Here is a 21,319-nt window from a genome sequence, read left to right as displayed (position 1 = left end):
GGACCGAGCAATGGGAGCTCACCCCGTTGCAGGGATTTGAACCACCGACCTTCTGATCGGCAAGTCCTAGGCTCTGTGGTTTAACCCACAGCACCACCTTGAACAGAGGGTTAGGGAAGTGAATAAAAGATGCAGGGGGGGTGTTTTGAAAGCAAGGCGGAAGGCGGTCAGTGGAAGAGGCCGCAGTCAGTAGGCACTTCTGCCTTGCCTCTCATCCCCCTTTACCTGCCACCGAACCCCCAGTATTGTTGGGATACTGCTAGGGAGACAAAGTCCATCATGACTCCACGTCGCCTCCGGACGTCCATCGATCTCCCGTAGATACAGTATCAGCAATTAGCGACACGAGCTCCAGAAATAGCTTCCCACATTCCAGAGCTGATGCACGCTCTATCAGCAGAATTCACACAGCGAAAGATGCACGCAGGAGAGCATTATTTACAAGTTTATTCAGCGTTGGTCAGAACAAAGAAAACATGACTGCCTGCTTCGGTGTCTCAGGCACAGAGAGAGAAACGAAAGCAAAGACACAACAGAAACATCCTGTGAACAGGAAATACGTAGGCTGTGACACAAACATCCTGCTCCCTTTTAAGGTGGAACGGAAATATCCTAACAGTTTCCACCTTCTGAGGATTCCTTTCTCCCAGTCTCTACTCTTGACATTGGAAGCCCAACCAGAAGGTCACCCACTTCTCCCCAGCTAGCAAGGCAGGGTCCCTGTTTACGCACTCGCTCATTGGTTAAATATAGCTTGCTGCAGAGAGCTATTGGCAAACCACCACATGCACACAAGCCAAGGAGCTGCTTAGGTTCTTGAGCCATCCGGGACTGTTCAGCTAAGAAGAGCTCTGCTGAAGCAGTCCAGTGGCCCTCCTCGCCCAGCACCCTGCTCTTGGAGGCCAACACAGTGCGCCAATGGGAAGCCCCCACAGCAGGACCTGAGCGCATCACTCTCCCCATTTCTGATGCCCCAGCAGCTGGCCTTGGGCGGTCTGCTGCCTCTGACAGCGGAGGTGGAACAGGGCCATTGTGGCTAATTGCAGCAGAACCTATACGTGCATCTGCAGCAGCACCAAAAAAAGAAGTAAGCTAGCTGGTGGGTTTTCCCAGTAGTGATGTATGGAAGTGAGAGCTGGACCATAAAGAAGGCTGATAGCTGAAGAATTGATGCTTTTGAATTCTGGTGCTGGAGGAGACTCTTGAGAGTCCCATGGACTGCAAGAAGATCAAACCTCTCCATTCTGAAGGAAATCAGCCCTGAGTGCTCACTGGAAGGACAGATCCTGAAGCTGAGGCTCCAGTACTTTGGTCACCTCATGAGAAGAGAAGACTCCCTGGAAAAGACCCTGATGTTGGGAATGCTGGAGGGCACAAGGAGAAGGGGACGACAGAGGACGAGATGGCTGGACAGTGTTCTCAAAGCTACAAACATGAACCTGACCAAACTGCGGGAGGCAGTGGAAGACAGGAGTGCCTGGCGTGCTCTGGTCCAGGGGGTCACGAAGAGGCGGACACGACTAAACGACTAAACAACAACAACAGCTGGTGGGGCCTCCGTTCAAGAAATAGTCCTTTTATTAGGAACAAAGGAAGCCCCTTAGTTTGAGTCCGGCTGCTTGTCCATCCAGCTCCCTATTATTGGCAAGGAATGGCAGTGGTTTCAGGGCAGCAGCATCCATTTCCAGGCATATTCTCTACCGTTGAGCGCCATGTCCCTTCTCTCTGTTCCTTTCCTTGAGAGGTTCCACTTTCCTGCCTGTAGCTCACCATTCCTGTGCCCTTGGCTCAGTTGGGCTTGGGAGGCAGGTGCGAGTTGTAGGCAGCCAAGGCTTTCCAGCAGGAGAAAGGGGGCAGGCTCGATGAATCTGCCTTCAGCAGCCAGCTGTTCTCAGCCTCCAGCTGCGAGTTGCAGCTCTGAAGGCTCTGGTTGACCAGCAGCAGCCTGTCCCGTTCCTGCAAAGGAGAGCGAGATGCTTCCAGCTTAAAGTGGAAGTTGCCTGTTCCCCCAGCAACTTTGGGCCTGTCCGGACCAAAGTAAAGGTAAAGGGACCCCTGACCGTTAGATCCAGTTGTGGCCGACTCTGGGGTTGCGGCGCTCATCTCACTTTATCGGCCGAGGGAGCTGGCGTACAGCTTCCGGGTCATGTGGCCAGCATGACTAAGCCACTTCTGGCGAACCAGAGCAGCGCACGGAAACACCGTTTATCATCCCGCTGGAGTGGTACCTATTTATCTACTTGCACTTTTGACGTGCTTTCGAACTGCTAGGTTGGCAGGAGCAGGGGCCGAGCAACGGGAGCTCACCCTGTCGAGGGGATTCGAACTGCCAACCTTCTGATCAGCAAGTCCTAGGCTCTGTGGTTTAACCCACAGCGCTACCCGCGTCATAAGTAGCTTCGCATTATTGTTCCACAGAAGCCGCAGATGTGGAATCCCACCCTCCCAAATATCCTCACCTTTTCCACCTCCTTCAGCTCTTCCAGAAGCTGCTTTAGACTCTTGCTGTGTCCCCGTGGCTCCTGTGGACTGTCTGCGTCTGTCTGGGTGCTGGCATGTTTCATTCGCCGCCTGCCTGCTGGGCTCAACCTCACCAGGTTGGGGCTTTTGCTGTGCTCTCGTCTCGGCGGGAAGAGGAAAGCTTCCTCCTCCGAGCCTGCCGTGTGGAATAAGGGAAGTGTGGTTAGAAACGTGGCCATCGTATCTGGAGATTTGTTCCTGCAAGCGGTGTGGTGCAGTAGTTCGACAGTGCTGGGCTAGGACCTGGGAGACCTGGGTTCAAATCCCAACGCAGCCATGAAACGCACAGGATGACCTTTGTGAGCAAAACCTGTACTTTCTCGTGCTGGTTTTGAACTGGTGCTTCAAACCACAGTTTATGGTGCCAAGTGGAATTTGCTCTGTGTTCCTAGTCTTCTATAGAAGCCGTACCACCGATCGCAAGGCTGGGAAGCGAATAGCCTCCTTGCCACTGTGCATCATAGAATCATAGAACCATAGAGTTGGAAGAGACCACAAGGGCCATCGAGTCCAACCCCCTGCCAAGCAGGAAACACCATCAGAGCACTCCTGACATATGGTTGTCAAGCCTCTGCTTAAAGACCTCCAAAGAAGGAGACTCCACCTCACTCCTTGGCAGCAAATTCCACTGTCAAACAGCTCTTACTGTCAGGAAGTTCTTCCTAATGTTTAGGTGGAATCTTCTTTCTTGTAGTTTGGATCCATTGCTCCGTGTCCGCTTCTCTGGAGCAGCAGAAAACAACCTTTCTCCCTCCTCCATGTGACATCCTTTTAATGTGGCATCGCTGGAGCTGGTCCAGTTGGCCATCCCACACCAGGAACCCCAGTCTGGGCACCCCCTTACCCGAGCTAGGGTGATAGGTGGCAGCTGGCGTGACAGTCCGAGACATGGTGCTCTCTGAGCTGCAGGAATGGAAGCGCCGCTGGCACTCCACCTCCACTTGGTCCTTGCACTGCTTGTGACAGATCATCCCACAGTCTGCAGGGGAAGAGAGCGAGAGACCACCATCAGTGATGGGAATGTTAATAGGATCCCCTCCTTTCCTTTAGTGCCCACTAGGGGGCGTGCTTACCCTGACATCTGTATCCTTGCTTGGAGACTCCCCAGAGCTAGAACACGAGAAGAACACAACAACAACAACAGAGGTGTTAAGTTGAACTAGACACCACTTCTTTGCAAAGACTGACTGAGCCCCTGCCCTAAATTTCAAAGGCAACATAGGTGGATGAGAGGTGGGGGACTTGCTCTAATTTGTGCCAGGGGCCACTGCTTTATTGCCCGCTTCAAAAGTGGCGGCAGAGTTCTGGGAATTTTAATTTTTAGGTTTTGGAAGCGTAGCAAGCAGACCTCATGGCTGCAGGAGAGAGGCTGCAAAATGAGCTGGTTCTTCTGCAGCAGCCTTCTCCAACTTGGCATAGTCAACAGCTAGTGTTGGGTAGCCCAAAATATCTGGAAGGGTGTTCTGAAGGGAGCTTATCTACAATCTTGCCTACTTCTCTAGCCCTTTCATCCTCCATCCCACCTATTGCTGATTACTGCCACCACTAGGCATGCCAGCCCATCGTTTGTACTACTACTAACTAAAAGAAAAAGAAAAAAGCAGATTCTCCAGTTTGGCAGCTCAGCTCAGCAGTTACTATTTCTGCCAGTAATAGGGACTGTTTGGGTGGCTGGTGGGTTTTCTTTTTTTGAGGGGGTGGGGATGAGTGGCGTGTATTGGTGCTGCCACCACCAGAGGCTGGCCAAGTGGCACAGACCCGTGGCAGGGCCTTTTCAGTGGTGGCTGTGGTGATCACACAGGGTCCCTGGACGTTTCACCATCTATTGATCCCTGTGCCACCACTTTATTTCTTGCTGCCGCCACCCAGGCCCTACCTGGTACAATGCTGAGTCCAGTCAGGGTTAAATTGGAACTTAACCTTCTGTTTATTTATTGCAGTTTAACAAGCGTGTGGTTTCATAAACAGCATCGGTCAATTAGAATCATGGGGTGCCTATCCAGACCTATAACTTCCGCTCACTAAACCACCTCTCAGATATTGACTTGTCTTCCTAGCCCCTAACTGTTCCTGACTCAGCTTATTTCGCTACACTAACTCAACCTGGGACGCAGGTGGCACTGTGGGTTAAACCACAGAGCCTAGGACTTGCCAATCAGGTCGGCGGTTCGAATCCCCGCGACAGGGTGAGATCCCGTTGCTCTGTCTCAGCTCCTGCCAACCTAGCAGTTCGAAAGCACGTCAAAGTGCAAGTAGATAAATAGGTACCACTCCGGCAGGAAGGTAAACAGCGTTTCCGTGCGCTGCTCTGGTTCGCTCTTAGTCCTGCTGGCCACATGACCCGGAAGCTGTACGCAGGCTCCCTCGGCCAATAAAGCGAGATGAGTGCCGCAACCACCGAGTCGGCCACGACTGGACCTAATGGTCAGGGGTCCTTTTACCTTTACTAATTCAACCTACCCACAGACTCTATCCCAATTCACTCCCACTCCAACCATCTCCCAACGAACTCCCCTTTCGCCCCTCCCAGAGCTGGTTTTATAATCCCTCTGACTCCACCCCCCAGGTTCTGATTGGGTAACCTGTTTAACTATTTCACCTCCAGCACTCTCATGTTAACGTCACATACGCCCCCCAGTTGTGGAATGCCTTCCCTAGTGAGTTATGCCTGCTTCCACCGTTATTAACCTGCAGGAGAAATTTGATTACATGGCATTTGTTGGCCGAAGGATACTGACAACCCCCAGAACCTTGGACGGAGGAATGTCCTCAGCTGTTGACTGCTTTCAGAGTGTTTTCGGCGGCAGCTACTGTTAGATGCTTTTAATTGCAATTGGCTTTAGAATACTTTAACTGAAGGTTTTGGGATTTTTTGCTTTTAGCTGCCCTGGGCTACATGGGTAAGGAAGGGAGGGGGGTATAAATCCATTTTAAATAAATTAAGCTCACAAAGCCATTGCAGCTGTCACAAAAGGAGGGCTTCTTAAAGGTAGCCTCTTGGAAGTTGTGCAGAAACCCGAGGCCTAGTTTGGAGAAAATGGCACAGGCCCTCATTAAATACTCAGACAGCTCTTCCCGGCTCCAGGCGCCTTCCCTGCAGTTGAGGAGAAGAGAAAAACAGACACGGTGTGAGGCTCACGCCTTCCTCGCTTGGGTCATTGAATCATAGAGTTGGAAGAGACCACAAGGGCCATTGAGTCCAACCCCCTGCCAAGCAGGAACCACCATCAGAGCACTCCTGACATATGGTTGTCAAGCCTCTGCTTAAAGACCTCCAAAGAAGGAGACTCCACCACACTCCTTGGCAGCAAATTCCACTGTCAAACAGCTCTTACTGTCAGGAAGTTCTTCCTAATGTTTAGGTGGAATCTTCTTTCTTGTAGTTTGGATCCATTGCTCCATGTTCGCTTCTCTGGAGCAGCAGAAAACAACCTTTCCCCCTCCTCCATGTGACATCCTTTTATATATTTGAACATGGCTATCATATCACCCCTTAACCTCCCCTTCTCCAGGCTAAACATGCAGCAGCGCCTAGTGAATTCCTGCCCCACCTGACACTTAAATAAACCTTAAGTGGGTGTATGTATTTTGATGGGGTGCTTTGGGTCAGTTTGCACACCCCTGAGCCTCAGCTGCCCTTTACCAGAGACTGAGACTTCAAGGCGGCAGCCCTTGCCCTGTGGAACTAATAATAATAATAATTAATAATAATAATAATAATAATAATAATAATTTATTATTTATACCCCATCTGGCTGGGTTTCCCCAGTCACTCTGGGCGGCTTCCAACAGAATACAATAACCCATTAAACATTAAAAACTTCCCTAAACAGGGCTGCCTTCAGATGTCTTCTAAAAGTCTGGTAGTTGTTGTTCTCTTTGACATCTGGTGGGAGGGCGTTCCACAGGGCGGGTGCCACCACCGAGAAGGCCCTCTGCCTGGTTCCCTGTAACTTGGCTTCTCGCAGTGAGGGAACCACCAGAAAGCCCTCAGAGCTGGACCTCAGTGTCTGGGCAGAACGATGGGGGTGGAGATGCTCCTTGCCAATTGAGGTCACCCTTGCTCACTTTCAGATGCCTCCTGGAAATTCTGTTGTTCAGGCCAGGCCTTTCGGACCCGAGTTTCTCTGTCAACCAGAGAGGATAGGCCTGGCGTTCCTACTGCTTCTATTACAGTGTTGCGTTTCCAAGTTGCCAACAACCTTGTGATATTTTCTACGAGCGCGTGGTTTACAAATGTTTTTTTTCGAAATCATTTTTATTTGGTTTTACAAGTAAAAATTTGTAACAATCCAAATATATATCCATATATAGAGATTACTCTGAATCTCAAGACTTCTCCCCCCCATCCCCTCTGTGGGTCCTATGGTGAACATTTACAAGAGCATATTATTCCATAATCAATATTTTATATCCATCCATATTTCCCATCATCTTTGTTACATTACAAGTGAAATTAGAATCCTGCTAATGTTTTCATCTCCTTCAATGGTCTCTTAAATAAATTATATTTTTTCTCATTCTTGTTTAAAGTTTTAAATGTTTAAAATGGGACTCCATGGGGGGAGATTCGGAGACATCTCTGTATATGGATATATATTTGGGGGGTTTTTTTTATAACTTTGTATTGGTAAAATCAAATAAAACGATTTCAAGAAAATGAATAAAGCTTTTGTCTCCTTGGTTCCTGAGCTTTCCAGTCAGCATAGGCCATAGGTAGGCAAACTAAGGCGCGGGGGCCGGATCTGGCCCAATCGCCTTCTAAATCCCGCCTGCGGTCCGGGAATCAGCGTGTTTTTACAAGAGTAGAATGTGTCCTTTTATTTAAAAGGCATCTCTGGGTTATTTGTGGGGCATAGGAATTCGTTCATTTCCCCCCCAAAAAATATAATCCGGCCCCCAACAAGGTCTGAGGGACAGTGGACCGGCCCCCTGCTGAAACAGTTTGCTGACCCCTGGCATAGTCCATCAATTTAGCTTGTCATTCCACCCTGGTAGGGACTTTCCATCTCTGGGCTAGCAGCATAAAGAGTCTTCTCCTTGTGAAATCCTGGTCACGTACCGCTCTCTTTCCAGCCCATAGAAGGAGAAGGGGAAACTCGTGGAGATGATCTCGAAATCCTCCTCCGAGATGTAACCCCGTTGCTCAGGATCGTAATTCTTGAACACCGTCTGTTGGGGAAAGAGTTTTGTCAGAACCCATTGGAAGATGAGAAGGCATTGCCCTCTAAACATACACCTGCTGTATATTTAACACCTCTTCCCAAAGGACGAGAGGGCAGGTCCCTGCCCCGAGGGGGTTGAAATCCAGATCCCGAGACAAGGGAGACGAGGCAGCAAGTGGAGTGGGGTGGGGAGGAGCAGGAGGCAGGGGTAAGCAAGAATAACGAGCGATTATACAGAGGTACCTCAGGTTAAGAACTTAATTCGTTCTGGAGGTCCGTTCTTAACCTGAAACTTTTTCTCAACCTGAGGTACCATTTTAGCTAATGGGGCCTCCCGCTGCTGCTGCACCGCTGCCGTGTGATTTCTGTTCTCATCCAGAAGCAAAGTTCTTAACCCAAGGTACTATTTCTGGGTTAGCGGAGTCTGTAACCTGAAGCGTCTGTAACCCGAGGTACCACTGTAAAAGTTGACCATACTTTGCTCCCACCTGCACTACGCATTCAAAGCGCTATCATACCACTTTAAATAGTCATGGCGTCCTGCAGAGGATCTTGGGAACTGTAGTTTGTTCAGGCTGTGGAGAGCTGTTAGGGAACCCCTATTCTCCTCTCAGAAGAACTATAATTCCCAGAGTTTCTCAGGAATGGGGGGAGGGGGGTTTGACCATAGCTGTCAACTTACAGATTTGAAAATAAGGGACCAGCAGCCTCGAAAATAAGGGATTGGCAGCCCAAATAAGGGATTTTCAGAGCACAGGTATGTTCAACTTCTGAGCCCCTCCGAGCCAAAGGCAGAAAGCCCAGCCAGCAGCCAAACTTAGCCTCAAGCGGTGGTTCCCACAGTGCAGCAACCCGGCAAAGGGGATGCAGCAAGGAAAACCACCGTCACCTCTCCGCTGGGAAGCGCTGAGCAAAGGCGAGTCCCCAGGCAACGCGGCCGATTTGATCGGCACAAGGCAGGCAAGCTCCACCCCCCAGTCGTTCTTAGACTCCTTATTGGGTGAGCAACGCAGCCAAGCAACACAGTTGGAGCCTCTCTCCTCCCTGGCCGGCAGGGAGGGAGGGAGAGGAGCTGCTTCCTTTGAAACCCGGGAAATTTAAGGGACATCATCAATAAGGGACAGCAGCGGGACATGGCGCTGGGATAAGGGACTTTCCCGTCAAATAAGGGACAGTTGACAGCTATGGGTTTGACCACTCTACGAATCATGGCTCTGGAAGGGGCATGTGTGGGGTCTCCTGACATTACTGCTGGCATCTGTCTGTCGTCTGTCTCGGGGAGACAATGAAGGAATGTGCCTTTGGGAGTGGAGTCAAACGGTAGGAAAGTTGCAGCGCCTGCTGCAGCTGCAGAGACCGATATAGGAGAGACATGTTTTGTTGCAGCCGGGGCAGAGGAAGGCGTCCGGTTGTGCTGTTGCAGATGCACCTTGGTGTTTCTTCTCTCCGCACCCCTCCCAGCAGTCCTTCCTCCTCTGGTCACCGCTACGGATGCACAACCTGTCTGTCTCCGGGCACGGTAGTTGTTACAGTCATGGCGGCCACCTTTGTTGTTGTAGTAAGGTAAAGGTAAAGGTACCCCTGCCCGTACGGGCCAGTCTTGCCAGACTCTAGGGTTGTGCGCCCATCTCACTCAAGAGGCCGGGGGCCAGCGCTGTCCGGAGACACTTCCGGGTCACGTGGCCAGCGTGACATCGCTGCTTTGGCGAGCCAGAGCCACACACGGAAATGCCGTTTACCTTCCCGCTGGTAAGCGGTCCCTATTTATCTACTTGCACCCGGGAGTGCTTTCGAACTGCTAGGTTGGCAGGCGCTGGGACCGAACAGCGGGAACGCACCCCGCTGCGGGGATTCGAACCGCCGACCTTTCGATTGGCAAGCCCTAGGCGCTGAGGCTTTAACCCACAGCGCCACCCGCGTCCCTTTGTTGTTGTAGTAGAGGGTCACAATGCTGGAGTCACACATGTCCTGTTTCCTGCACCAAACTACACTTTGCTAATGTGGACGTCGCCCTCATTCTAGTTTTTCATCCTGTCCTCTTCCTGCTGAGTTCTGCAAGGGCAGCACTGAGGCTTAAGGAAGCTGGGAGGCAGTGCTTTACAACCTGGACTGGTTGTAAGTGTTAACGGAGAAATCTGAGGGCTCCCTTGGACAAAAAACAAGGACACCAGCCAGGAATACCAGAGCAAAACAGCAGCCAGTAGGCTTGGTCTTTATGGAAGACTGTGGCGACGGGACTCCCACCTGCCACCAGGTGGAACAAGATGGAAGCCCAGAACAAAACAGAACCCAAACTTTTATTAGCTGCTAATCCCCATGTTACACCCCCCCAAACTACATCACTAATACATCACGGTTACATCATGAAAGGGGAGGTCTGGTGGCAGTAATCTGAGCATCCTGGACCCTGCCCCATGGTTCCCCTTGCCCTCCAGCAAACACCCACGGTGTCCTTGTTTTTTGTCCAAGAGAGCCCCCAAATTTCTCCGTTAACATAAGGAAGAAGCCAGGGGGTTGGGGTGGGGTGGTGAGAGGGCAGCAGAGCTGGCTATGGAAGCAGAATGAGATTGGTGGGGCAACCTATGAACCAGCCTCCCCACTGCCTGGCACAGGGCAGCATTGAGCAGTCCACAGTTAGGGGCTTTCGACAGAAATCTTAGACATTATCAGCCTCTTGGCGCTTTCATCTGTCAAATGGGGGAGAGGAGGGTGTCTCTTCCCCCTTCCTCCCCCCACCAAGGCATGCACAGCCTGTTTCAGCAGCAAAATTTTATTTGCAGAAAAGGAAGTGGTTGGAGTGGCCGGATTTGAGCCTCTTCCTTCACTCTGCGTGGAAGGGGGTGGAGTAAAGCGGGAACAGGCGCCCCTGAGGGGGCCCTCCTGCGCCCATCAGGGTCGCAGAGCAGCAAAACAGATCACAACAGCACCCACCCAAAGTGCCACAAAGGACAAAACAGACAAGAGGTGGTGGTAGACAGGCAGGCAGGCAGGCGGCTTAATTTCAACCGAACACCAGCCGACAACACGGCGCAGAAGAAATTGACAATTGTGGGGCAGGGACCGAAAATGTCGAGAATGTCAGTGCTGGGCACAAACGCATGCAATGCAATCTCGGAATTGTTTGGTGACAAATGCCCCCATGAAATGCACGTAGATAATTCTGCAATGCCCTTTCTCTCCAATTAGGTCATGCAAAATGTTCCTGCCGTAATCAAGCTAAGCAACCCAAGAAGTCAACAAACTTTACCCAGTGTTGCAGAGCTACAGCAGAGAGCTGTGGCAGTGACGCACACATGCACACTCACACCCAGCCTGGAACTCCGGGGGAAATATAACATGCAGGTCAAACCGCAACGCCTCAGAACACAACACAGCCTGCAAAACGCAACATGCCCCTTTAAAAAGCACACACCATCTGCCTTATTTGCAATTTCGATTTGCTATTTATGGCCAGTCAACATCCTTCTAAGCAACTTTTTGATCCACGCTTATGGGCGGAAAGGGTTGAGTCTGTGGCCGTGTCCACATCGTACATTTAAAGCACGTCTGAGGCACATTAACAGCACATGGCTTTCTACAATGAATTCTGGGAACTGTAGTTTGTTACAGGTTATAGCAGATGTTTTCGGCCTACAACTCCCATGATCCCTAGCTAACAGGACCAGTTGTCAGGGATGATGGGAATTGTAGCCCCAAAAACATCTGGAGGGCCGAGTTTGCCTATGCCTGGGTTATAGGAACTATAGCTCTGTCAGGAGTCTTTGAGGCAGGGGAATTGTGTTTTAAATATGCTTTTGATGTGCTTTTTAAAATTCATGGTGCAGAGCTGTCATTAGAAAGGACACTGGTTGAAAGGAAAACGTTCAGGTCCATTTGGTTGCATGAGTTTTACTGCCATTTGTCCCCCCCCCCCAATATTTTTATTAGTTTTCACAGAGAAAAATCAGTCTTTTAACAGAAAAAACTTAACATATTAAATTTATATACTGAATCACCAAAAATTCCAAAAAAATTGGATTGCTTAGATCCTGAGGACTTCCCTCTACTCCGACCCCTGGTTCCTTTACAATATTTTATTTTATGTATGTCCATTTTACTTCTTAACTCTCTTAACTTCCCATTTTATACTTTCTTCATAAAATTACAAGTGTTCCCTGAATTCCTGCCAATGTATGTACAGTGGTAACTCGGGTTAAGAACTTAATTCATTCTGGAGGTCCATTCTTAACCCGAAACTGTTCCTAACCTGAAGCACCACTTTAGCTAATGGGGCCTCCAGGTGCCACTGCACCGCCGCTGCACGATTTCTATTCTCATCCTGTAGCAAAGTTCTTAACCTGAGGTACTATTTCTGGGTTAGCTGAGTCTGTAACCTGAAGCGTCTTGAAATATACTCAGAGTCGCAAAATGATTTCATGCTCTTTATTCAGCTCATAGTGGCAAGGAATGAAAGTTCCCCCAAAACGTCTGCTTTATATACATTATTTACACAATGGGCTGCACGTGATTGGCTAATTCCGGAATTCTACTGTAAGCCAATCAGGTTGTGGATTCACTTATATCTGGAGCATGATTGGGTGGTTCCTGCCAACCAATCATACTGCTGCATTGTTCTAGGACCAATCAGACTGCTGCATTCTGAATCCTATTGTTCTAGGACCAATCAGACTGCTGCAATTTGGATCCTATTGTTCTAGGACCAATCAGACTGCTGCAGTTTGGATCCTATTCAACTCAGTACATAACACATCTGTAACCTGAAGCGTCTGTAACCCGAGGTACCGCTGTACATTGCTTTTATAAATATGCAATAAACGCTCCTAATTTCTTTTTAAACTTGTTATCTTCTTAATTTCTAAGGTTTCCAATTAGTTGATCATTTCGGCATAGTCCATTAACTCATATTTCCAATCTTCTTTGGTGGGAGCATTGGAAAAAGAAGCAGCTCCCACAGTTTTACTGCCATTTAAAGCCAAAAGCAGAAACGGGCACCACACCAGTACCCAGCTGCCTGTATGGCCCTGCCATGGGGTTGTTTTTACCTCAATCATTTGCTGGACGTGCCTCTTGACGGTGATCCGGTCAGGCTTGGGAGTGACCCCTGGTGCCCACTCCACAACCATGGGGGGCTTGAACTGTGTAGGAGGCTGTGAAGGGGGGGGGGGCAAACAAAGTGTGAGAGATGGGACCGAGGAATACCGACAAAGGAAGAATGGCAGGCACAATGAATGGACTACGCAGAATTGGATAAAATGACGGGAAGGATTCGAAACCTGCGGGACCAGAGATTTACAGAAGATTGGAAGAAATGTACGAACTATTTGAAGAGCAACTGTAATCAACAAATTACGCAAGAAGTTTTGTAAGGAGAAATATATGTAATGTTGCAAAGAAGAGAGACATTAATTATGATATTTAAATGTAAGAAATGTAAATTAAGTGAAAAGATTGGAAAATTTTCAGATGTGATTGATGGAAGTCTAAAAAAATTGTATAAGGTATAAAAGTATGTTTAATAATTGTTGAAAATGATAAAACGCACACACACACACACACACACAAATATATACACATACACACAACGTATTTTTCTATAAGACGCACCAGACCATAAGATGCACCTAGTTTTTGGAGGAGGAAAACGGGGAAAAATATTCTGAATCCCAGAAGCCAGAACAGCAAGAGGGATTGCTGCGCAGTGAAAGCAACGATCCCTCTTGCTGTTCTGGCTTCTGGGATAGCTGCGCAGCCTGCATTTGCTTCATAACACACACACACATTTCCCCTTACTTTTTAGGAGGGGAAAAGTGAGTCTTATAGAGCACAAAATATGGTATATATATATATAGAGAGAGAGAGAGAGAGAGAGAGAGAGAGAGATGGGACTTAGCCAAGGCTCCCCAAAAGCTCCTTGGCTCCCTGGTCCTCTGCCCTCTTACCAGTGATTTGGAACCTCTTGGCTCACGGGCATACGAGAGGGTGTAGATCTCCTCATCCGTGTAGTAGAGGTCTAGGGAGAGCTGGGAGAGGAAAGGAAAGTTATACAAGGGAATGGTCCCATTAAGTCACACTCTTAGTGGCAGCCAACGGCTGCCCTCCAGAAACGGCTGCAATCAAGAGTCTCAAGTCAAGTGTTGAATGGGAAGCACATTCAATCTGTAGGGCTAGCCCTGGTGATCATCTGTTTATTGGATGGATTTCCCCCCTAAATTGATTTTTGAATTCTGAATTTATTGTTATTCATGTTTTATGCTGTATTTTATGCTGTTTTTAGTTGCACCAATTAAGTGTTTTAAACTTGTTGTTAGCTGCCCTGAGCCCAGTTTTCTGAACCGGGAAGGGCGGGGTATAAACAAATATAATAATAATAATAATAATAATAATAATAATAATAATAATAATAATATCCTCACTGTTTTTTGTGGCTAGACAGCTTTCTGTACCCTCCACTCATTCTCTGGTGTCTACGAGGTTCTCGGAAGAATCGCTACACCACCGTTCTGGCACAACTCCCCATTATGTCCCCACGCACAACTGCTTAGGGTTGCCATGTCTCAAAAAGTGAAAATCCGGACACAAAAGTTGTTGAGCTTTGGCTTTGGCTGAGTTGCTGGGCTGCTTGAAGGAAATTTGCAAGCGAAACAACACTTCCAATATAGGCATTTTAAAGTGAAAAATCTGCCCGGACGCCGTTTTTGACAGATGGATCTCAGCTACGCCTGGGAAATCCCAGACGTATGGCAGCCCTACAGCTGCTCCTTGTAGGGCAGTCCCCAAATAAACTATTATCCCATAAAGTAATATAACTCATATGTGCTTTAAAGAAACCATCATCTTCAGTATAGATTACCTCACCTTATTTTTTGCCATTTAAATTTCTTTTCTAGAAAATAGTAAGCAAGCTCTTAAAGGTAGGGAAATGTTACCAATTTAATGACATCTAAAGTATGTGGATTATGATAGGTCTGGGACTGGTCAATGCCTGAATGAGAGACCAGCTGGGAAGAAAGGCAAGATATAAATGGAATAAATTAAATAGAACTATTTTGAATGGAACTCAGGCTGGTGGAGAGATATAACTGCAGGTCAGCTGTCAGCACCCTATCCCAACAGACAGAATTTCCCTCTCCCAGTTTAAAATCAATTTGATTTTAATTAATTTTTATAATGAAATGTTTTTAGAATGTTGCATTATTTGATTGTTGTTAGCCGCCCTGAGCCCGGCTTTGGCTGGGGAGGGTGGAATATAAATAAAATTTATTATTATTATTATTATTATTATTATTATTATTATTATTATTATTATTATTATCCCATCTGGGCCCAGGCAACTAGCTACTTCATCCCTGTTGACTTTCCAGCGCTGGTTGAAATGTCGTTTTGTATATTGTAATTTTAGGCTGTGACCTGCGCTGAGATCTATGAGTGAAGGGCGGTATAACAACAAACAACAACAACAACAATAATAAAATAACAATAACAGTAACAATTAGTAATACTGAAGCCCTCCTTGTTCCAACAAGCCTTTTAAAATAGGTATCTTTCCCTGTCTGCATCCATTTTGGATGCTTTCACTGATCCACCGCTTGCTGGCTGGGTCTCCCTTGGAAGGAAGGGCAGGATATAAAATTTAAACAATTTAATGTGCTAATGCCCCCCCCCCCCGCCCTGCTCCCTGGTCCGGTTGCTAAGCAGCACAGAAGTCGGCGGTTGCTAGGCAACGCATTGCATGTGGAGCCAGTGGAGGCTACGTGAGGGCAGCTTGTTTACTAGGCCGCAGAGAGGCCTGCTGCTAGGCCCCACGGCTGCAAGCGGCGTGGCTCAATTTCCCCACAGTCATGGCTGCTAGGCAACCCAGAGGTTGTGGTTACTGAGTCACATGTGAATGTACTCTGAGGGCCACGCACAGCACCAGTGGCAGCCAGGCCGCTAGGCAACCGCACCACTTCCTGCCTCCGGCTGCGGTTGCTAGGCGACGGTTGCCGTCATGGCATTCTGCCTTCTCGTCCTAACTGATGCAACATGGTGGCCCATTCTACCACAACAGGATGAAACCCGCAACCTTGGCATTTTCAGAACGACGCTCTAACCAATTGAGCTAATGGACTCCCCCCCAAAAAAAGAATATTGGGAAACGTAGTTTAAGGGTGCCGAGCTGTCTATCCTGCCTCACGGAGTTCCCTGGAAATAGGGATTGATTGGGAAAATGGAAACAAAAAGAACTACCAACGAAAGAAGAATGGAGGAGGAAACTGATGGACTATTCAGAGCTAGATAAACCAAAAGGAAGGATTCGAAACCTTTGGGACCAGAGATTCTCAGAAAACTGGAGTAAATATACGAACTATCTGAAAAGTTACTGTAATGAACAGATTACGCTAGTAGGATTGCAATAAATTTTGTAAGGAGGATTATTTGAAATATTGCAAAAAAGACTATGAAGAGAAATATTTGTTAATGATAAATAAGAGGAATAGGCAGGAAAATTAGGAAATGCGGAACAAGTGATAAAAACAGAAAACCACCACTGACGGAAGTCAAAAACATTGTATAAGATAAGAAATTATGTTATATGAATGTTGGAAATGATATGTTAAAAAAACTAATAAAAATATTATATATAAAAAAAGGAAATAGGGATTGATTGTGGAACCACTTTGGGAATTATAGCTCAGGGTAGGGGGAATTAGCAGCGTCTCCTAACAACTCTCAGCACCCTTAAACTACAGCTCCCAGGATTCTCTGGGGCAAGCCACGACTGTTAAAGAGGCACAAGAATGCTTTAAATGCATAGGGTGGATGCAACCCAGATCCATTCAAGTCGGTGGCTGCATTTGCTACAGCGGGGGCATTTTGTCCCATCCTAGCGGGGGCTGCGCGAGCATCCCTGGACGTCTGGCACACACGTACATATGTGCCCAACCCCACAGTTTCTATTTCCTCCTCCTCACGACTTAGGTTATCCGTTTCTTACAGTGAGTAGGTGCACCAGATCTTTGTTGGCTTCGAACGGAGGGCTGGCTTGTTGCCGAACCCGGAGTTCCCTCGCCGGCTCGTACAAACTCTGGAGCTTGCTTAAGTTGAGCCGCCCGCCATCCACGTGGTCGGGCATGGCCTCGTGCAAAGTCACCAGGTCCTTGAGGTGGACGCCGACGATGGGAATCTTGAAGCCATCACAATCGGCATAAACCCGTCGGTACGTTCTGTAGTTGCCACATGAGGAGAGCAACACCGTCATCTCAGACAGCGTCTGGGGGCAAGAAGGAAGCAACGTTGAAGAAGATGTTGAGGTCAGAGGGTAAGGGCAGGGACAGCCCAAAAGGGTTTTCCACCCATAGCTGTCAACCGTCCCTTATTTGGTGAGAAGGTCCCTTATCCCAGCGCTGCTGTCCCTTATTGATGATGTCCCTTAAATTTCCCGGGTTTCAAAGGAAGCAGCTCCTCTCCCTCCCTCCCTGCCGGCCAGGGAGGAGGGAGGCTCCAGCTGTGTTGCTTGGCTGCATTGCTCACCCAATAAGGAGTCTAAGAATGACTGGGGGGTGGAGCTTGCATGCCTTGTGCCGATCAAATCGGCCGTGTTGCCTGGGGACTCGCCTTTGCTCAGCGCTTCCCAGCGGAGAGGTGACGGTGGTTTTCCTTGCTGCATCCCCTTTGCCGGGTTGCTGCGCTGTGGGAACCACCGCTTGAGGCTTTGTTTGGCTGCTGGCTGGGCTTTCTGCCTTTGGCTCGGAGGGGCTCAGAAGTTGAACATACCTGTGCTTGGAAAATCCCTTATTTTGCCTGTTGATCCCTTATTTTCGAGGCTGCTGGTCCCTTATTTTCAAATCTGTAAGTTGACAGCTATGTTTTCCACCCGAGGCGGATGGCAAAATTATGCCTTCACCATTCAGTGTACAAAAATGAACCAGACCGGCAGGCGAATCTTACTTCAACACTGGCGATGTGCCTGCCACCACGCCTGAGGTCAACCAGCTATCTTAGCAGGTGCAGGGCAGATCGCATGGCACACACCTCTGTCTGCTCTCTCGGGGCCAGCCCTACCATTGGGCAGTGTGATGGCCTGGGAATCTGATTCAGAAGCTGAACCTGAGGAGTCCCAGCCTGCACAGGAGTCCCCGCCTCCAGGGCTGGTTGAGCCGGGGCAGGGGCTTGAATCTGAAGGGTCTGCACGTGTGCCGGATCCTCAGGAGCAGACACCAGATGTATCCACTCGGGCTCCAGAGGTGGTTGAGGACCCATTGCCTGCATGTGCGCCTCTCCCAGCCCTGTCAGGGGAAGGTGAAGCTGCCCCTGGGTCCAGTAACCCTCCAGCCTCTCCTGAGCTGCAGAGGCTCAGGGCAGAGAGGCGGAGGGAACTAAGTTCCCACAGGAGGAGTGCTCGCCTTAAGGCCAGGAGAGGCGGGTCACCTGTGGGCCGGGGCCGCCCCTGGCCTCAGAGAAGATAAAGGTCAGTCAGCCCGGTCCCAGGTTGTGGGAGCAACGTCGTGGGAAACCTGTTTCTGCCAGAACCCAGACCTGTTCTTCCGGAGTTTCCGACCATGCCCTGCTTCTTGCTTTGGACCCCGCTTCACTCTTGGTGGACAGACTCCAGACCCTCGACCCAGGACCGGACTCCGACCATGCCTCACGGTAACCCCCCCCCCCCCCGGGGCCAGCACAGACAGCCACGCCAGGCAGAAGATTTCGGGTAACACGAAAGGAAAGCAAATAGGCCACAACCACGCCATACCTTTAAAGATACCACTTTACCTGTCGTGGCTTCACCCAAAAGAGTCCTGGGAACACTCAACAACTCTCAGCACCCTAAACAAACTATAGTTCCCAGGACTCTTTGTGGAGAAGCCATGTCTGTTAAAAGTGGTTTCAGGGTGCTTAAAACGTTTGGTGTGAACATTTTTCAATTATCTAGTGGACGTTTAGTTTGCAATTATTTTATTTCAGTGTCAGAGAAGGGAAGAGGTGTTTTCGGAATTTCCTGCCGCGTGTGACAAAATAACTGGGCTGTGGGGGCAGATAACACACCATTCGCTGCTTCGCCTCGGGCAGCAAAACACCTTGGGCCAGCGCTGCACTCTTCTTCCCTTGTGCTGCCAGAGGTGGACACTTTGCTCTGCCTAATGGTAGAGCCGGCCCTTGCTGAGAGAACTGCTCCCATTTCCTCCTGCCTCTTCTGGTAGATTTTGGAAGTGGGTTCTGGCTGCCGAACCCGAGGGCTTCCGGCAGTTCCACGCTCGGAAGGAAACAGCACCTGACTCCCTCTCTAGCATACCTCCCAGATGTCAAAGAGAACAACAACTACAAGAAAGAAGATTCCACCTAAACATTAGGAAGAACTTCCTGACAGGAAGAGCTGTTCGACAGTGGAATTTGCTGCCAAGGAGTGTGGTGGAGTCTCCTTCTTTGGAGGTCTTTAAGCAGAGGCTTGACAACCATATGTCAGGAGTGCTCTGATGGTGTTTCCTGCTTGGCAGGGGGTTGGACTCGATGGTCTTTGTGGTCTCTTCCAACTCTATGATTCTATGATTCTATGAACTACCAAACTTTTAGAAGACATCTGAAGGCAGCCCCATTTAGGGAAGCTTTTAATGTTTGATGTATTACAGTATTTTAATATTTTGTTCAAAGCCGCCCCGAGTGGCTGGGGAAGCCCAGCCAGATGGGCGGGGTATAAATAATAAATTATTATTATAAACTTTTCCCTCTTTCCTCCCCCCGCAACAAAGTTCCTACCTTAGTGATCTCAGAAGGCAGAAGCGTGTGCGTGTCCTTGAGGCGGGCAATGGCGCTGTGACAGAGCCCCCCCACAATGGCCATGAGGGTGCTGAAGTTCTGCAGTTGTCTTAACTTCTGCAAGTAGCGGAGGAAAAAACAAAGGGGTGAGAGGAGGGGCAGGAAAAATCACCTGCATGTCATGGGAGCCATCTTTTAAAAATACAAACGCACATTTCCTCATCCCCCAACCTTAATTTAAAACTCTCCCAGGGACGTGGGTGGCGCTGTGGGTTAAACCACAGAGCCTAGGACTTGCCGATCAGAAGGTCGGCGGTTTGAATCCCCGCGACGGGGTGAGCTCCCGTTGCTCGGTCCCTGCTCCTGCCAACCTAGCAGTTTGAAAGCAAGTAGATAAATAGGTACCACTCCGGCGGGAAGGTAAACGGCATTTCCGTGCACTGCTCTGGTTCGCCAGAAGCGGCTTAGTCATGCTGGCCACATGACCCGGAAGCTGTACGCCGGCTCCCTCGGCCAATAAAGCGAGATGAGCGCCACAACCCCAGAGTCGTCCGCGACTGGACCTAATGGTCAGGGGTCCCTTTACCTTTACCTTTAAAATTAAGCCACGTTGGATCACTCGCTGCGATGATCGCAGAGGGAGGCTGTACTCTGAACATGCTCAGAGGAACTCTCTCCTCCAGCCAGCAAGTACAGGGGTAGAGATGGTCTCCTCCAATGCACTGCACAAGGAACGTGAGCTCTGCACAGGGTTTTGCACCCCTTCAGCCCCCCTTTCTGCTGTCACCCCCTTCTTCCAGCAAAGCAGGTGGAGAACTTGTGAAATATACTCAGATTTGCAAAGTGATTTCATGCTCTTTATTCAGCTCATAGTGGTGAGAAGGAATGAATGAAAGTCCCCTCAAAGTATCTGCCTTATATACATTATTTACACAATGGGCTGCACATGATTGGCTAATTCCGGAATTCTACTGTAAGCCAATCAGGTTGTGGATTCACTTATATCTGGAGCATGATTGGGTGGTTCCTGCCAACCAATCATACTGCTGCATTGTTCTAGGACCAATCAGACTGCTGCATTCTGAATCCTATTGTTCCAGGACCAATCAGACTGCTGCAATTTGGATCCTATTGTTCTAGGACCAATCAGACTGCTGCAGTTTGGATCCTATTCAACTCAGTACATAACAACTTGCTTACCAGAGTCACACGGATGAATTTGGTGAATACTTCCGCCCGTTGCTGGGGCGTGGGTCGGTTGAGGACCATGACCTGCACCCACTGGGAGATGCTATTGCACAAGGCGATGGCCCGCTCCAGGGCTGGACTGCCCCGCACTGACCCCCGCAGCACGTAATTCTGGAAATCCAAGTACTGCCCAACACATAACAGGGAGAAAGATTTTTTTTTAAATAATAATAAATACAATCTTACTAGAAGAAAAATTGTCTATCTAAATTAGGAATGGGCAAATCTGTTCTGTGCCCCAATTTTCCAGTCTTCAGTTCTCTGCATTTTCACATCAGTTTGACATTTCTTTTTTAAATGCCGAAAACTCACCAGCATTTTAGCGTGGATATCTAATGTGCAAATGTTTGGATGCAATAGCACCTAAAAAATGTGTGCATTTTCCAATGTGATTTTCCTAAAATTATTCATTGTTTCAGAGCATTTTTAGGGACGCTTAACCCTAAATGCAGTCTATGCATTGTTGTACGCGTCACTTGACTGCAGAACTGCACTGCAAAATTCAGAGAAGTGCGAATTGCAAAAGGCAGGGACTCTCAAGGGTCATCTAGTCTAACCTCTTGCAATGCAGGAATCTCCCCCAAAGCGTCTATGGCAGGTAGCCATCCAGCGTCCAAGGAATGGGAGCCCACCACCTCCCGAGGGAATCTGGTCCA

At 48.9% G+C, this 21,319-nt stretch overlaps 1 protein-coding gene and 1 long non-coding RNA gene across 2 annotated transcripts in view; one reads left to right on the top strand and one right to left on the bottom strand.

Annotated features, from left to right (window-relative positions):
* Positions 1 to 1,556: 1,556 nt before the first annotated feature.
* Positions 1,557 to 21,319, bottom strand: part of RASGRP4 (RAS guanyl releasing protein 4) — a 37,815-nt gene continuing 18,052 nt past the window's right edge. Inside the window, exons 7-17 of the mRNA XM_083456411.1 lie at positions 20,616 to 20,789; positions 19,416 to 19,532; positions 16,660 to 16,935; positions 13,625 to 13,705; positions 12,728 to 12,832; positions 7,583 to 7,692; positions 5,470 to 5,614; positions 3,594 to 3,630; positions 3,365 to 3,499; positions 2,460 to 2,656; positions 1,557 to 1,956 (exon numbers count right to left, since the gene is read on the bottom strand). Of these exons, the coding sequence (XP_083312537.1) occupies positions 1,789 to 1,956; positions 2,460 to 2,656; positions 3,365 to 3,499; positions 3,594 to 3,630; positions 5,470 to 5,614; positions 7,583 to 7,692; positions 12,728 to 12,832; positions 13,625 to 13,705; positions 16,660 to 16,935; positions 19,416 to 19,532; positions 20,616 to 20,789 (1,545 nt within the window). The 3' untranslated portion in view covers positions 1,557 to 1,788. The remainder of the gene's footprint in view (positions 1,957 to 2,459; positions 2,657 to 3,364; positions 3,500 to 3,593; positions 3,631 to 5,469; positions 5,615 to 7,582; positions 7,693 to 12,727; positions 12,833 to 13,624; positions 13,706 to 16,659; positions 16,936 to 19,415; positions 19,533 to 20,615; positions 20,790 to 21,319) is intronic.
* Positions 2,663 to 3,507, top strand: LOC310684955. The gene is made up of 2 exons (XR_014515004.1): positions 2,663 to 2,973; positions 3,339 to 3,507. It is a non-coding gene; the product is annotated as an uncharacterized lncRNA (long non-coding RNA).

The sequence above is a fragment of the Podarcis tiliguerta genome (genome assembly GCF_965153285.1).
Source record: "Podarcis tiliguerta genome assembly, chromosome: 8".
NCBI classification, from domain to species: domain Eukaryota; kingdom Metazoa; phylum Chordata; class Lepidosauria; order Squamata; family Lacertidae; genus Podarcis; species Podarcis tiliguerta.
This window is presented reverse-complemented; position numbering and strand designations above follow the sequence as displayed.